This window comes from Hippichthys cyanospilos, chromosome 10, assembly GCF_059441005.1.
Source record: "Hippichthys cyanospilos isolate Australia breed blue-spotted pipefish chromosome 10, RoL_Hcya_1.0, whole genome shotgun sequence".
NCBI classification, from domain to species: Eukaryota; Metazoa; Chordata; class Actinopteri; order Syngnathiformes; family Syngnathidae; genus Hippichthys; species Hippichthys cyanospilos.
Window position 1 is genome coordinate 15,100,645 of NC_142378.1, and position 19,118 is coordinate 15,119,762.

Genomic DNA, 19,118 nt, shown 5'->3' on the forward strand with positions numbered 1-19,118 from the left:
GATGTGATGAAAGAATCTGGCCTAGGGGAATCTGACCAAGCCAAACATGAATATACCTGTAAGGGCCAACGTCCCTAAACATTTGATCTACAGTGCTGTGTGAAGTTCTGAGGCTACCACGAGCGTTATTATTTCGATGACCTTCATCAGAACAGCCATTTTGACGGAGTAATACCTAAATTGTCTTTGTCGCACATGCAAGAAAGCGTTATGGGAACTTTATCTGAGGGGGGCACTGAGGGGAACTGTTGCCTATCCAGCTGCAAGGAATTGAACGATGTGAACCAGAACACTTCCAACAGAATCAGCCAGAGCGTATCAAATCCTGTTTTTCCTGCAATGTTTGCCATTGCTGTATTGCAGTTTGATCGAGTCAGGAGGCTTTTCTGTGGTAACATTCAAGCTCTCTATTTGATGACATATTGTACCACAGCAAGTACCACTGGCTTCTCCTACCGCATTCATTGTCAATGTAGGATTAAGGTAGCATTTTGAATGCTTGGTAAATGATGACTGAGATTGTCCACTCGGTCAAGAGGAAAAACACACATCAACAGGGTTGAGCCAAGAGGCTATCAAGGAATTAAAAAAGAGGCAGTGCCAGTTGAAGAAAAACACACTGCCAAGACAATGATTCAACTGTTCCTATAATGACAGTTGGCAAAATCATCACAATGAGATGACGCCATTTCCATAAACACATTACACACATACATAAATTCCATACTTTGAGGGCTTTCTGAGCAGGTTCGCTGGAGCCAATGACAATGAGGCCCGGTCCCCCCATGCTGCAGAAGCTCTTCAGGTGCAGCCCTTCCATCACGGGGACAGTAGACACGGCATAATCCTGCAAGACACCAATAGAGGGACAATCAGGTATATGTTTTGTCAAATATTTTTACATGAACTTATTTACTGCTAACCCAGTGAAAGCCATCAATGGCAGTCAATGAGATACGTGATTTATCACCCCAGCATAGATGCAAGGACAAATTAGTTTGTTTTTAGTATATAATTTCTTTGTTGACGATCCTAATTCCTGTGTGGTGTAAGTTCTGGATCGTCTGAGCAGGACGCCATCTGTCATATCATCTTATAAACCTTGACAGTATATCACTAGAAGATAGCATGCCGTACATACAGTACTGTACAAATACATCAGTATGTACAGGCTGTGGAAATACGTAGTCTTCTTGGGGTGTTATCTTGGGGACGTCCACGTTATGTTGTATTTGAACAGAGTAAGAATTTCACTGTGTGGTTTCCTGCTATACATGTGACAATAATTCTCTACAATCTACAATATTTTTTAAAATGTGTCCTTCAATATGAAGATGGCATGATGAATCATTATTATGAATGCCATAAATTGTTTATGTGCAACAACAGAATGAAGTTGCCTCTATAATTGTCCCTAGTCAGATGAGTCAAATGTGGCAAGCCAATTATTGGTCTCAAAACAAGAGTGAATGGCAAAATCAACCCCCCCAATGTCTATCTAAACTTTGGAGATTGTTGTAAATATTTCTCAATTTATTGATGTAGTATTTATTCAGTCTTGTACTTATTTTTACACTGCACAATTTTCCTTGATATTTCTGTTGACGTTTAAAGATCAAAAGCGGTGCTTTGGGGATAAATGGAAAGAACATCGTCAGTTATGCAAAAACATTCTGAAGTACTTATCCTCTCTGTAGTTACATAATAATCATGATTTAAAACATGTATTCTATACCTGCAGAATTATAGTAGCTTCTGTTTTTTTCCTTGGGATTCATTTGATTTACTGGCCAAAAGGAATGCAACCCTACTCTTTTTGATTAATAGAGGGATTGAAAGGCCTCAGAATCAGTCTGTCAGATATGCTATACGGCAAAACATTAATTATGTGAAAACCTCTGCATTTATTGGAAAATATCAACTCATCCTTTCCTAAAAACTATACTTTGATGTATGTCATTTATGTTATGTAACGTTTTCACAGTATATTTCAAAATTTCAAATGTACTTGCCAATACAAGCCAACATACTTGCAAATACAATATAACATAGTACTAGCATCTGATTTCCCATAACCCCATAGTTTATTGACCTGTGCCATACCCCGTGGCATGATGGGCTAAAATGCCGAATGAACATAATAAAATATTTAAATTAGCTTATTAGTAATTGGCCTATATTGAAACATGTTCAAGGCAGTTTGAAACTTCAATAAAGCTGAAATGTGAAAGAAAGTATAGACCACAGTGAAATGCATCAGCAGGAATTAAAATGAGCTACAAAAGGAGAGATGGAAACAAAAACAAAAAGCAACGGTCAGTTTACTGATCTTTGCTGAACTTTTGAATTTTTAATCCTCATTACGTTATTTTGCTGCAGAATCGTGCACGTGTAGTTTAGGGTTTACCTGAAATTGCTCGTGCGCAAGCAGAGCATTTGACAAACTATTTTAAGTCAAAGTACATCCAGCTACCTATCTTTGGCATTGCTTACGTCATACTGTTCAGGGGCAAACTGAGTTGAAAGGCAAACGATAACCCATTCTGCTCACCAGTCAAGCATAGCGAAAGGTGAATAGCTCATTGAGTATGAATTGATTTCGTAGCTTTTTTCAAAGTATCCCAGAATCCCCCCGCAGTGTAAAAATAGCAATGCCATTTAAGGGCTCCAAAGGGGTGATTTTGAATGGTGGTCTGACCCCTTGTGTTAGTACTGTAATTGACTAGCATCCTGTCACAAAGTCAGTTGGAAGAGGATGCATCACCCAAGTATTGATCCTGGACAGGGTAAATGACTAGAAAAATGGATTGGTGCAGAGTCTAAAGGGACTCTGCAGACAAGTTGATTTGTTTTACTATTAAATTATTATTATTATGTTTTTTAATCGGGAAAAAATAGTCCATTTTAAATGTTCCAATTTGTTTCAGAATCATCAGTAAATAATCTACAAGTGTTGTGATATCTCTTTTTCTGCTGTGCAATATAAACCGCCTCAATAACTTGGTGTGATGTCAGCAGAGTACCCGGACACAATTTGTCTAAATCACTGAATGTTCATCGGTCGTGACATCTGGAAAGATGCTCAACTGGCAACACAATTTATGTTAACATCTCTTTTGTGGACATCACTTTTGCATATTAAAAACAACAATAAACGCTAAAAACGTAATTAAGCTCATCTCATTCATTCTAAATAATTAGACTTGCCTCATTGCTTCACACTTTCTTACCTTCAAAAGTGGGTGTTTCTGAATACCCTCAAACTATCCTGAAAACAATATAGTATCATTTTGTGAGGGTATTTTTGATGTTGACACCAATTTTAAGTCCAGACCGATTTAAAAAAAAGTGTCAATGTGCAATTCAATCAAGTGTTAAATTTTAAACATTCGAACTTCAACAGGTAGGTGCCTGCGTCAATTGTCAATTACAAATTCCAGAATCATCTCAAAGCATCAAAAGTCACTTTTTGCATAATGGAAAATTCTAAGTCTTTATTACTGGATTACTAACATTTTGAGGGCATTAGTGCCAATAGGATGGATTTGTATGTTAGAATGTTCTTAACAGAAGTTCAAGAAAATGAAAAAGACATGAGCAGATTGCAGCCAAGTGATAGTGGGGAGGAAAGAGAGAAGCCTAAGTGCATGGCTGCAAGAGGGACATAATTGATGGAGAACAGTAGAGGGAGAAAGGAAATTGACAGAGGCAGAGATTAATGGAAGGGGAAATTGAACTAGAGGGCAAGACAGGTAAATGGAATAAAGGAAAAAAAAAAAACAAGATGAACAACTAAATGATGTCATCGCCTTAGCTATGAGGACTAATGTAACATATTTTTTCCTCATCGTACAAGCAAAAACTATAATAAAAATTATGGATATTTGAAAATGTTTTTGCATAATCTGCACAACACAGGTTTTCTGGTTGTTGTTTTTTTTTAAATACTTATCAAGCTGCAACTTCTTAATACATTAAAACAAATGTCAATACCTCAGTATTTCCAGTCTTTTGTTTGGTTCCCTCCTACCTCAGAAATGGAGGGGGAAAAAATTCTATTTAACATCCTATACTTGTCACTATTTAGAGGTAAACAGGCAACTTTCTTTCATCATACACCAAATAGGTATTTCTCATATCAACTACAGTAGATGAAGTGTTTGGACCCAAACAACAAACATCTTAACTTCCTTGAAAATCAGCGACTTGTTTATTAGGATTGATCCATCTATTTTCTAGAGCCACAAGATAAAAGAGTATTTAAAGTAGAGAACAGATTACGTGGTGGAGCATGAATAGGAAGTTGAGTCAAGTTAATGACACATGGTCACAATTCTAACTTATAATAACGTTGTCCTGTGTCTGATGGAATCTGCTAAATTATTATTTTAAAAAGGGTATGGAGGTACTGATGTTGTGAAACAGCATATAGAAATGTCAGGATAAATCATCTTATTCTCCTTTCTTATTCTCTTCCTTTGCACAGGTCATCTAGATATCTTTGCTTTAATAATTTGCTCAATTCCGCGCACCATTTTATCTGACCTTAAAGGCATCAGCGAGGATCTCAGCTCCTCTTTGATTGGTCCGTTTGGAAAGGCCAACAAAGAATTCTCTACCTGCAGATAGGAACAAAAAAAGATCAATGCGGCTCAAGCAAAGATACTCTCAACCTTCATCACTTGGAGGATACACTTGATAATTTAATCTTATCTCAACATATTCAAACATTTTGAAAAAATTATATACTTGTCAAATAGTGGGAAGAGTTTGGTGTCTTTCCAACATGACTTTTACTAGGTGTAATCTGTAAATTCTATAAAGGCATTCTTGTAAAAGTTTGGTGTGGATCAAACACCTCTGTTATGATGAATGGTCCAAAATCTTTTTGAGCAATGTCAGAAAACTACAACTTCAGAAATCCTCTTATGGACAAAACTGGTGGGATGCCTAGGTGCAAATGGGCAAGCTACTTTATATTTTGAGCCATCTTTCATTTCTGTGGCTATAATGGCCTGGTGCCCCGATGATTTAGTGCACATGACATCTCCTAAGAAGAATCTACAAGGTTCTGTGAAACAAAAACAAAACCGACAAAATGCTGCTTGGAACTATTTGCTGAACACTGCAGTGGCCACAGAAAAATGCGGCCAACATGGCAGGGGACAAAACGAGATCTCGGAATGCCTGGGATTGGCTAGCGCTATGACCGCTGAGTCTTTATTTGCCATTAGCTGGAGCTATGTCTGCAAAGACCTTTGAGCCGCGCCATGTGAACCAATGAAACAGGAGCATAGCGCCATTGTCTAGAAAATCCAATTAAGTAGGGCTTCATACCAGTAAATACATTGACCCACATTTTAACCGCTGAACTGGAGACAAAATCTAATATACCAAAATATTCTTGATTTCAAATTGTCATCAGGGGGAACGCTAAGGTTGCCAGAGGAATTATACTGCTTCTGGTAAAACACTAATTGACATAGTATGCTATGTAATGTTTTCACTATGGATAATGTCCAGGGGAAATTTTGCTTAGTGTGCCGAGGCAGAGGGTTATTGAGGTCACACTGTGGAATGTGGGATTGTGGAATTTTAAAAGTGCTTAAATACAGAGGACTCCAACTATCAGACACAGAATAGTTTGCTTGCGTTGGATCCATAGGCTATGATTGCTGACCGTGTTGACTATATGTAAGTACTGTATATCCTTCATGAGCACACATTCTGTATACAGTACTGTATGTGTGGATTGCAGTAAAACCAAATTATCCATGTATTTGGTCAACTTGTACCTGCCCAGTCTATTACTAAAGTATGAAAAGAGAAGACTGTATGTGAAAGTGTCTGTTAAATGAAAACACAAATTTCTTAATTTGACACACACAATGGAAATGTTGTGAAGTAACCTGCCAAATTTGGGTTGAAGAAAAAAAACAAAAAACAATAAACAGAAGAGGAAAAAAAAAACCCGCAAACTTCTGTTTTCAGCTTTTAAAAACTTATTGGGCATAACCACCGAGTGTGATAAAAATCACATCCTGCATACCACAAAACGTTATAAGTCACCATGTCCCGATATGTGTTTGAGCCACAAAGGCATATCTGCTTAAAGCAAGAGGCTGGAATATAATCACATTAAGTTATCAGCAATGAGATGTGTGGAGGAGGGTTTTGCCCAGCTTGTCTGTTAAATTTGGGTCCGTAAGTCACTAACGTGTTAAATAGATCCCTAAGTTATTGATGAATAAACATCTACAAGTAAATGCTAATAACATAAGAAAAAATGACACACAGGTGAATTTAAAGGGGTAATAGGCAAATATATTAGGCACATATTATTGACAATCACCACTCCTCCTCACACACACACGCACACACACAAATAAATATATGAAAACTGAAACTTAAATGGGAATGTCTTTCCATATTTGAAAAGGCATCTTGGGCCTGATGTATACACTGATTGCATCATATGGACGCTTCTTTTACCTGTGAAAAGGACATCTCCTCCATCCAATGTGGCACTCTCATCACTCATTTCCACAATGTTCAGATTCAGATTCTTCAAGGCAGCTTTCATTGCCTCTGTCTGGATAAACAAGGACACAAACCGAAAAATATATAAATCATCTACTGATAAACAAATCAATGGAATAGTCATCTGTGAAACGCTCCAAGAAAACATTTGTTATCTTCACGGTGAATGTTATACAGTTTAGTTCCAATCAACAAGTCATAAACAGGAGGAAGAAAATCATTCTGAAGCTTTTGCTGGATTACTTAACAGCAAGTTGGTTCCTGTGAGACCAGATGCTATGAAACAAATCCTTTCTTTGCGATGACATCATTGTAATGAGCCAAAAAATGATGTAATTTCATAAGTATGTTTTACAGATTATAAAGTGTTGATTCCAGATAAAAACAGCATCAATTTGAACTGAAAACGCACTATCCTGCCATCACGTTCCGGGTCGTCGTCCTTTTTCTTTCCCTTCAGCATTTGTAGTGAAAAGATGACAAGACTGATATTTGGGTATATTGTGAAATGCGTTCCTGAGTTGGAAAATGCGTGTCCTCTACATGAACTGAGACCTTGAGGCGAGCGGGTCTTTGTTTGGCTGCTCCATGGCTGATCTGCTCTCGTTCTTGACCGCCCAGTGTGATTTTACTATTCTGATTTGGGGGGGGTCCTACAGGAGTAGTTTCCAAGGCCAGGCATGTTATTGAGAGCATCAGTGTTTCCACAAGCCCTATCTCATTATGACCTCAGTCTGTTCATTGTGCTTCTTGGCCTACACAATGTTCCTGCTTCCACTTATTTATGAAAGGCTACAGCATTAGGTCATACAGGTACACTGCCATGCAATTTCCAAATGATACTAAAGTGAATGTGCACATGTTTCCATGTAATTACAAATCATAATTTTTATGTAGAAAAGTCACAACAGCTGTAAACCTGGTTTACTCTTTTTAACAGATGATGCTAATTTTTTTGACATAATGTGGCACCACCCATCAAAATTGGTATTAGTATTTTTTTGTTGTTATTAATTAACAACGGCAACATCCTCTCTTTAACAGACTGAACATGACTTCATCTTTAGTACCAACATATTTATAGAAAATGGATGGATACGTTCAACACTAACGGAATACTGTTAGTTTAATAGCAGTTCAAAATCAAAATCACACTTCAATAGCATCTTTTTTTATCTCCCTTTGATAGATTATTTTGGTGAACATAAAAATACATTGCACATAATTCCGACAAATACATAAATCCAATCATATATACTGTGTAATGTATATAATATTTACACATCACAAATTTACCCACACTCAAATTCCATTTCTTTTTTTCTTTTTAGTAATATATTTTTAAAACTCTTTGAGCTTAGCCGTTGTGTAACATCTTTTCAAATGTATTTCAGAGTTGCTCCCTAAGTTGAATCAAACAGATACACACATTTGCTTGCTGGTGGCTAGCAAAAAAAAAAAAAAAAGAAAAAAAAAAAAGAAAACAAACAAAAAAAACAACAGATAAGCCATACTGGACTGTAAGCCGCAGGGCTCAAATCATGAGGAAAAAGTTGCAGCTTATAGTCCAAAAAAAAAAAACGGTAATTGTTCAATTTGCATTGCATTACTAGTATAGTAGATACACCAAAATATCTATGACACTGCACAGGTTCCTTTACCTAAACTGCCAGGAATTTCCCCTGACTTCAACGGAGGAGATAAGAGACAAAGGATTTTTAGCCCCATGTTTACAAAATTCTTGTCTGTGCTGTCTTGTTTGTGGATGCAGTCAAGAACATTTGCATCTTCACATAGGCCCAGAAAATTGAACATAATTATTTGGGGTCCTAATGTTCATGCTCAGTGCATGCATAACGCAAAGTGGAGTCTGTACCCACCCCTAAAGACAGACACAGGTAGAAAAGGTCATTTTTCTACCTGTTGTGGGAGTTAACTGTTAAGTCAGAGCCAATGAAAGTGGCTCGACTCAATATCTTTACATAGCGTTGATAGACGCGCTAGAGTCCAAGCAGAAGATCAAATTGTGGAAAACATGTTTCGAAGGACCTCCACTTGCAAATGGTATAAATTTGAAAAGCCAATCACAGAACATCGCTGTGACAAGGGCCACCCTCCACCCTGATCATTTATGTCCATTTCTGACCCCTCCCAGCCCTCCAATCAACGTTGTGCTTCCTTGCGTGATTTTAACAAAAATAAAATTAATTAATTGGTTTCTACAATGATTCAGTGGGCTCTATGCATGCTGTCGTCATATTTTGAATTAAATACGATGACATTCACGAAATCAAAAATCATCCATACATAACACATTAGTAGAAATATGCCTGCCATCACTGTGATTAAATGAACATAAAAATGTGTGACACCACCTGCGCCACAGTTTAAATGTGCTTTTAGCTGGTCTGGTCGAAGCTCTTGACTATTCAAGTTGTCATGTATACTGAAAGCATGGAAAAGAAATTGCCCTCGTGAGGCGAAGCACCTAGCATGGCACAGCGTGGCCATCAAACAAAGAGCTATTAATGTCAAAACAATATATCAATGTTAATTACAGTGTGCTAGTGTATTGATTTAAAAATACTAAGCCATTTAAATCATGGATCATAAATTATAGTGCATTATTCAAGTTGTTAAACATGACATTTCCCCACGGTTCAGTTGCTGACATTTCTGCATTTACATCCATCCCCATTCTGCATTTGCATCATCTCTCATTTCTTATAAACTGAGCTTATAACTGCTACTTCAATATTTCCCAAAGGAAAAGCCGTGTTTTATCATCTCATTCTTGCATTCTCGGAATCTCCTTGTTTATCCCCTCGTTTTTTGTCTAGCACATTCCCCAGGCTCTTTGATCTTTTGTATCAGGTTCAGAAATGCCCCAACTGGCACCGCAAGCTTCAGCACAATTATTTCTCAGTTTGAAAGGCCACCAATAGCTCACCCTTCCTGGATGCCAACTCATTCTGCAGACCCCCTCCATAAAACCAGTCTTCTGTTTCTTCTGGGAGTTTGGCTAGGAGACACAAGGTTAGCCTGCACCCTGCTTTAAATGAAAAAGGCGTTTTAAAGGTTTTAAAATTAATTCAAGAAATGTCGTGCCAGTTGGTTTGCAGTACACATTCCAATTCAGGATAAGGGAGATGGACCAAAAAGAAGCAGCCTTTCATTTTAGGCTTCTATGTAGCCTTTCTATGCGTTCTCATTTCTCTGGTAGGTACCAGGGAGATCACATTCTATTAAAAAGGACCGTCTGTCTGCTAGAACACAGTGCATTTGGAGAAAAGGAGAAAAGCATTCTCAAAAGTCATTCGAGCCTTTCTATTGCAATTGACTCATTATTTTGCAGCAGCATCAGCTTTTCTGTGGAGTTCTTGGAACATTTTGTCTATACTGCCAGTTTCCTTTTAATCTCTTAACAAAATTATTCTCTATACTGTATTAAAACTGGGCCTTTTAATTGTGTCCACCTACATGAAATCAGATGAGAAAAAAAGATGAGCTGTGCGCTCATCTTTTTTTGCTCAGTTTAAGATGAAACAATGAAAGAAAAAGTACTCTAGAAAAACAAGAACCCTGTCACAGGAAGATTTTCTTCCTCTGAAATGCCAACAACTCATTTAGCAGTATGCAAAAGCAGGCGCTCCATAGCATGTCCTTGCCTAATTCAAACAAATCCTTGGTGTATGTTGGAACATACCTGTGGTTAACCAAGCCATGACACCCTCCCATCATAAAACACCCCCAACCTTGCTTAACAGCATTACATAAATGTTGAGAAGTAGGTCAATATGAAACCATGCATAGTTAACACTTGCAAGACTGGAGACCCTGACACCACATCGACCGCAAGGATTTGGCAGCGTGCCTAAGGAAAAAAGCCACTTCAGCCAAACGCACAGCACTGTCAGAATCCTTTCATTTGGGACTCCTGGGATATCAAGACTGCAAGGAGCAATATTAACGCTATGGTCCTTGGACACATTTTTTTGGTCGATGAAGAGAAATGTACCTGTGACTAAATATAAAGCTAACAGCAGAAAGCTTTTGTCTTGATGTGAAAAATAAATAAATAAAATTGAAATGAGTTTCTGCTACAATTTGGCTACAGCAAGATGATAGTACAGTACCTCTATTTCAGAGAACGAGCAGATAAGTTTGTTACATCATTTCAATCATTTTGTACAAGTTACTATGTAATCAAACACAGTAGTGTCATTGTCTAACCTTAATTAAATTTTTGCCCCGCCCAATCAAATAGCTCATAGGTGAGTTTATTAGCTACTGTGGAGTAACCCACAGTGGCAAGCAAGGTCAAGCACTACAAAAATAAGCAGAAATGTGAATCTGAGCAAATAAAGAGCTCTATCCAATCAAAGCCTGTAAAGAACGTCTGCTGTCTGTGATGGCTCAAAAGAGCAGCAGGCAAAAGGTGTTGAAAAAAAAATGAGAGGCAGGGGCCTGGTAGTACCAGAGGGATCTTTTCCCATCAGCACAGCTTCTCTATTTGTTGGCTTTCATGACTGCACCTCAAAAACCAAGCGAAAAGACAATAAACTTACCTACATCACTGAGAGCTCTGCCTTGCTTCATGACAATAGATGGCCAATATTGTTTTTGTCAAATGTCAACAACACTTTTGGGGATTTCGTGTGAGGACTGTATGTATGTATGTATATATATATATATATATATATATATATATATATATATATATATATATATTATATATACACACACACATACATATACATATATACACACACACACACACACAAACACACATTATATTACATATATTGACACACGCACACGCACTATTGCTGACTCATTTATTCCCAGTTACCTCTACAGTAAGCCTTTTTAAAGGATTTGACGGTTTTTAAGACCTGTTCTGAGGCAAAAGCACCAACCAACCTGTCCTCTTTGTCCAGAAAAAAAGTTGATCTTATTTCCGATATTTAGTAATTAAGAGACTTAACACAGATCTGATCAAGTGGATAGGCAGTTATTGGCAGTTAGTTTGCAGTTATTTTGGATTTCAATCTTGTTCACTCCAGAGAAGGTCTGTCCTTCCATTGTTAATATCCATACATAATTCAAAGCAGTCAGATTTTATTTAAATTAATTTGCAGTAGTTATTTTTCTATTTCTAGTGGGGGAGCGGTGCATTTTGTGTTTATTGTATGTTTATTCACAATTTGGGGAAGATTTTTTTTTTTGCCCATTACTTTGCATGATGTGAGTTTTCAGACCTGACTGGTCCTGTCCAAATAGAAGTTGGAGAACCAGGTGGCCAATGGTACTGTAAATCACAAGTTGTATATTTTAGCCCATTTTCTGAATGTGATCTGTTATTTGTTTGAAATAGTTAATTGCAGAGCTCAGCAAAATCCTGATCTTGAGCAACACGTATAGAAAAACATATCTGACTTATTTAGAAGTCAACGGTGATGATTTTTTAGCTGGATGCGTTTGACAAACATCCAAGGCAGCGGATGAGTTAAGTAAGAAATTTTAAAATCACCTTAAAATGCAAATATCCCATTTAAATGGAAACGTGGTTCAGAAGTCGAACATTCACATTTAAAAGATTTCACACGGTGCAACATACTGCTGATTATTTTAGTGAGATGCTTGCATAACCCTTTTAAATTCAGTCGTATTGCATACCGAGTGCAATAATGCTTTCTGCCTCACCATTCAGTTTTCTTTAAAACACTGATCTCATTCGTATTGCTCTGAAAAACAAGACAATAATTGTGCAGGATGAATGTGTTTTATTGCTACATGCCGGCACACCTCACTAGACCTAATTCCCTCCAGCAACAAAGGAATAATTGTGTGCACATGGGGGCAGGTGCACAGGATATCACTACGCATTGTTAAAAAGCTCAACCGAGACCTGCCCCCCCCCCCCATCCCATCCCATGAATGTGTGTGTGTGTGTGTGTGTGTGTGTGTGTGTGAGAAGGGGGCGAGAAACAGCAGCTGGAGCAGAACCCAGGTGTGAGTAATTATAATTCACCTGCCTACAAACACGGCTCCTGAACCCTACCTCAGCACCATATTGACTATTGCTGTCATGTTGCCATTCACTTTCTGCTCAGGTTGTTGCCTTTTTTTCCCCTAAGTCACAATCCTGTATCGCGTCTGTGCATTTTGCCGAGAACTCCTGCACCTGCACTTGCCAAGTATGCATCAAGCTAACCTGCCTTTTCCCGTTTCTGTACTTGAGTCCTCTCCCCCCATCCACGAACAGTAACAGAAAAAAAGTGTCGTGCGCTTCAGTGCGCATCTGCCAGGGAAGGTTTTTGGAAACACATATGGTCGTGTTAGAAGACTAAATGAATGGAAAGTGGAATGCCTGACAACTGTCACAAGGAGTTATTTTCCCCATAACCGGTCAGGCTTTCCGAACGCTGTGGTTAACCAATGCTTATTGCCCTTACAGAATCAAAACTTGGCACCCTTCTCACATGTACCAGAGACGAATCAATTGAGACTATGAGAAGGAATCCCCATTGTTTGTTTTAGATCTGCCAGTTGAGGCCTCTCAAAACCAGAGCATAAATACCAAAGGCCCCCACATATTAAAAGTTATTTCAACATTTGAGAGGCCCAGAAGAGAATGTCCAACCAAACATAGTCGAAAAGGATGGCTCGAAATAATGAATCTTGATGCATGACCTACCATGTGTGGAGAAATGTGTTTTGATGTGTTCATTGGAGAGTAGAGCACTCCAGGAAGGATTCAAGAAAGCAATTAAGGACAGCATTTGATCAACAGACAGGGAAGCCATGTCAAGACTTAGCTATAGTTGAAGGCTTCCCCTTTTGATCACCTTCATCCCACACAGGGACTACCCTCACTGCATGTTGCTTTGCTGTTCTGAGCGAGAGGAACCCAAAAGCTTGTCAAGAGAGGAACGCACGTAGAGTCAGAGTACTGACCTCACTGGTTATGTGAGAGGCATTGGCGAGGGCTTTTCTTTATTTGAAACAAAAGGCTTATCTTTTATTTGTCCTGTTTATTACAAACTTATATAACCTCAAACTTCTAAACACCTTTCAAAGCTTTTGAACAAACTGCCAAGGAAAAAGGAAATATCTTGATGCCTATTTTCATAACTACATTCTTATCATTGCTCAGATGTTCCAGGGGTTGATTTTCTTTGCTTGATTTGGAATACTAAAAACAGCCTGGACCCTGGAGTGTATTCCACTGAAGGAGGGGGGGGGGGGGGGGGGGGGGGGGGGGGGGCAAAAAAAAAAAAACACCATCATACCACATAGTTACGCCCACATTTTCAAAAGAATTTGATGGATGAGTCCCAAAGTGGGGAAAAAAAAAAAAAGGATGGAGGGTTTGCCCGGCAAAGGCTAGACTAACTGCCTATTATGAGGGATTTCCCAAAACAGCCCTGTAATGTGAGATCCAAGCAAGGGTCTGAAGTGGAAAACTAAGAAAAGGACTATATGTTCTAATCCTGAAAGGGAAAAAAAAAAAAAAAAAAAAAAAGAACAATGGGCCAAGAGATTTCCCAAATATTGGCAACGACAGGCTTTTCCGGACAGTTGTTTTCCATCATTGCATGAAGCATGCAGTCAGGTGCTAACCAGCCGAGACAGAGCTGGCCATCTGCCTTGAAAGACAAAACCATGTGAACTATTTGTCTTTCCATCCACCCACCAAACACTCTTATGCAAAACATATTTATAACATTTATAAATCAGTCTATTTTCAAGGATTTGTTGAAAGCAAACTTTAGGAAGTGATTTGATGTTTTCACCTTATCAAGAATTATGGTACTGGTGTCCAATATATGACTTATGCCTGAAATAAGGTAATGTTTTCAGGAAACGCCATCATAGAGTTCTCTCTACATCCAATCACAGATAATATGCAAAAACTGGTTAACAGTCATTGGGAGGCTAAATTTAAAGACAGTTCCATTTTATGACACCAAGAGCAAGATAAAGCAATGAAGCAAGTTTACCCAGCGTTTATAAGAAGAGCAGTTAGGCAAGTATTTTCTAGATAATATAATTTTACCCACAAGATTACAGCAGACATAAAGTTGAGCCAATAGAGATGAAGCAAACCTAACAAACATGGAGGGGTGAACAAGGACCAAGTACCGGTACCTATGGATTTTGAGCCAAAACCTGGCCTTATTCCAAGAGATTGATACACGTGATTGAAGCGAATACTAGTATCAGGTACTCTCTTAAAATAAAATTTAGGATCATGAACTAAAAATTAGAAACAAAATAGAAACTTGTATTTGATTTCATGAAAATTCAAGGAAAATGCTTTTTTAGAAAAAAATGATCTTGAAAATTGAAAAAAAAAATTTGGGGGGGTTGGGCGTGAATTTTTTGTATAAAAAGTAATAGTCAATATCAATATCTCTGACTACATGAGAGCTGAGTAGTCGTTCTGGTATCGGTCTGAAAATAAGTGGTATCAAACAGCTCTAAAAATATATAGGCGTTCTGTCTAAAAGTCACTCATTTAGTTTGTTGTCTTGTCGTGCATCGTCTCAGTGAGGCCATGAATTTCGCCAGGCGGTAATGTTGAGATTATTGCCGAGCATTTGGATGCGATGAGATATAAATCCATTTGCAGAATCAATTGGACAAGTGCAGCGTTCTTAGAATTTGGAGTTCGTTTAAAGTCGACCCTATCCATTTTCCCCTCACCTTATAATAACTTTGCCAGTAGTTAGCCCATTCCAACTTTGTCTTTGAAGCTCCAAATGTAACCCATATGTGTGTCTATGATGGCCTCTTCTATGGTGCACTGCTATGGACTGGGCTCACAAGGCCACAGAACACCCCTGAGCTTCAACTCAATAACATTACCACTGCTGCAGTGAAACGAGACAGACTGTAATGGAAACAACCCACTTTCCAGACACTTGAGGGAATAGCAAACATCTCTGCCTGATCCCTATAAAAGAGAGAAGAAATAAAGACTACCAACCGTGGTCTCCCACCCACTCAGTTTGTCTGGACAACTGATCGTCTCGTCTTTCAAAAAATAACTGGGTCGCTTTTGTCATAATTAAAATGCATCAAAGATTGCAAGATAAGAGGATTTTAGCTGTTACTCCATATGATGTTTTAAATCCATGACATTGTCCCAGATTTTTATTCAAAGCCATTTTCACTAGTCTATTGAATGATAAAGGCAGGCCATCCACAGAGCAGAATTCTGTGTCTTTTGTTGCATACCAGGCATTGCATGATCCAACAGTTGATTGACAGATTGTAAGCAAGGACCTTGTAAAGAATGTTGCAATAATTAAACACACTTGTGTAACTGTCAGGCACGGGGAACGATACATTTGTATAACCACTGTGAAGGGCGTTGATTAGGCTGTCATTTTTGAATCCCTTCTTGCTTACACTGCATACAACGCAGAGAAGGTGGTTACGCAACCACACATCAGTCACTGGTCTTTTCAAATATGAAGGAATTTTTCATTTATGAACCTTGTAGGGATACATTTGTCTTTGTGAAGTTCTACTCTTTCTCTATAGGTTTTATGTTGTGTGGTAAGGCATCAGGATTCATAAGAACACAAAATATCAGCAGACCAAAATGACATGTTTGTGGCAAAGGAAAACACAGGCAAAAATGGCCAGCGGAACCAACATACAGTATGAGGAGCCTAATTTAGCTGGGTGAGTTTTGACAAAATGGAGACATTTTTGCTGCAAGGTTGTAAACAGACAACCCCCAAATGGTTATTAGAATTGCTGAACTAGAAATTTTGCAGCTGTGCATTTCCTTCTTTATCATAATTTAAATTCCACAAACCACTTTCACACATCTATTTAGTGAACCGCTTAAACCAGTCAATACATTCTATGTAATCAACTTGAACACACAAATAGGTAAGGTTATATTTACCATGTGAGTTATTTTCATTGACACCAAGAAAAAGATTTATCACGTAGTGGCTTGTCCCCAAAACGAAATAACAAAGAGGAAAAGAAGCATACCACCACAACCCATCTTTCACTTCAGCTTTGTAGTGGATCACATCACATTACAACCTCACTCCTTTCAATCAGCCTCCTTCAATCTGATAACATCTAGTGCTGCTCGAAGCTCTTAAAACATTGTAATTCCTGACATTCTTGGGATTCTGGATGGTGTGACCTCATTGGGTGAGAGATGCAGTAGGAAAATATCCCCTAGCATTGCCTTTGCTTCGACATGGAAATTTAGTCATTCATTCTTTGCAAGCTTATGTGCAAACTTGACTGCGGCGGTACTTGAGAGTGAAAAACAACAAGTCGCCTATGCGAGAATGTTTTCACTCTACTCTGCAGATGGCTCTGCAGTGCAAATTCCAGATCCAAGTGTGAGCGAATATATGGTTCACGACTGTCTCACCTGAGTGAAATGTTTTTATGTACACGCTCGCTGATTCTGTACCTTGTCCAAACAGATTCAAACTTCCGGCAGACCATGTGCAAGAGTAAACTTAATAACCCTAAAAGCTTCACAAAAAAAAAAAAAAAAAAAAATGCAGCACAATATTGGAACATGTCCGGCTGACAGATTTTGAAAGGGATTGATGTAATCATTTAATCCTGCTGCAGCAGTTATCAGCACAGTTTTGCAAAAAAAATTAGTATTGCACCTTCTTGCAGTCAAACTGGGATTTCTGATCCCAGTTAAGACACATTACTAGTTTATTCTCTTTGTTCCTGAAAAAAAAGCACTGAAAAAAAACTATTTTCTCCTGACATTTGCGATGTTATCAACAAATGAACACTTCCCTTCACCCCTGAAACCAAGAGGATGTATTCTAAGTGCCAAATATGAAGCAGGAAAAACAATAAGATTCCAGAATCAAAGCATTCACTAAAAGCATTTAGTGTTTACAATAAAGTTAAAACCAAGGGAATATAATGAGCTTTGATTTTGAGCTTTCATTGCTCCTTTTGACAAAGGCTCACGATAGTCAGTGATGAACAACAAAATGGGAGCGGCAAAATCAGTTTCAGAAAAAGCAAGTCAATTTAAAGAAACCTATTTGGTGAGCTTTTACATGCATCACAAGGATGACCCAGAATACTGCTAAGGCAACAAATGAGCTCATCAAGTGAAAGAAATGGGAGGTATTAAACCACCTTATTAAATCTCCAGATTTAAACTCTATGGAGCAAATCAAACGACTGGAAGCGGCTACAGCGGTGCTTCAATTATTTTTTGCAAATCACAACCTGGGAAAGAGAAAACCTTTCATGCACCCCCACTGGTTGTGCGAACAAAATTTAATATCTATAAAGCTTGTATTGGTATATCTTAAACTACCCTTTTGGGGGGGGGCGAGCCATTTCCATTGTTACCACTTGAGCTAACAACTACTTTTCTACAGTGTTTATACATGTTAGGTTTGGTCTGTAACATGAAAAAAAAAATAAGTATCACAGTGCCAGAAATAATAAAAAATATATAAATAAATGATGCCAATCATTATTTTACAAGTGCACGTCACATGGCAAGACAAAAAGCCTTTCTGATGGGGTCATCAGCATACCACCTGGCAGTCCTTCAATGTTATCACATTAATTTTGGCAAAACATGTTTTCCGTTTGAAGGGGGAAAAAAGAAAGAAACTGTCATTGTTCCAACAACTAGAATAAGGTTGTACAGGATGTATGGATGTTTATATGTCGAGGTTTAGTCTCTGAATCAACACTAACCTCATTTGCATTATTCACAGACTATTTCAATGGCCAGAATTCAAAGTAAGAAATAGAGTAATAATGTACGCAAGGTGGGAGGTATAAATGCCAATGGATGGATGTGTTACAGTCCTTACTTGGGAAAGCAATTATAAGGGTAATTGTGGAATTTTCTCTCGAAGCAAGGCTATCCATTAGATTTCATAATCAAGCACTCTGTGTGTGCATGTGTGTGTGTGTGTGTTTATTGTGGGAGTATCGGAATTGTATGTCCCTCATTGGAGCACATAATTACAGGCCGGTGATAAAAAGAGAAGGGGCCATTGTGATTGCTGTGAGTGGTCAATTCTTCAAGGGTTTATTGAATGACTGAGGCTGGACATTTTTATGCTTCATTAAACTATAGTGTGCAAATTCTTAGTTATGTATATATTTGCCAATAAAGACACAAAGCACAAACTCCAAGTCATCGAGCATGAAAACTGGGGGCAAGGTTTACCCAAATAAGCAGACATTGAAAGTGCTGGTGGGGAAAAAAACATAAGCACAGATGGCAGTCTTAAATAATGCAAGGATCAATTTGGTCAGGATCACAGTAGAAGTTATGAAAATAAACTGGTGGATGCATACCTGATGCTGTCCCCAGAGACTGCAAAGGAGATCCATTCAAACTCACATGCTCTTTTCCCTCATAAGGGCCAACTAATATGACCTTCAGATTTCGTGCATTCTTAGGTATTCTAATGTTGTGGAGAATACTTTGCACAGCCGGTGAGATTTTACGATCACACAGAGATGGCAACATCAGCGTTGGATCAGGAAAGCTTTAGGCATATTAAAAGAGAGCTCCTGGGTTACCA

General features: G+C 38.3%; 1 protein-coding gene across 1 annotated transcript in view; it reads right to left on the reverse strand.

The window, feature by feature from the left end:
* Positions 1-19,118, reverse strand: part of ddah1 (dimethylarginine dimethylaminohydrolase 1) — a 57,035-nt gene that overhangs the window by 7,012 nt on the left and 30,905 nt on the right. The window contains exons 2-4 of the mRNA XM_088426054.1: positions 6,493-6,592; positions 4,546-4,619; positions 728-847 (exon numbers count right to left, since the gene is read on the reverse strand). Of these exons, the coding sequence (XP_088282180.1) occupies positions 728-847; positions 4,546-4,619; positions 6,493-6,592 (294 nt within the window). The remainder of the gene's footprint in view (positions 1-727; positions 848-4,545; positions 4,620-6,492; positions 6,593-19,118) is intronic.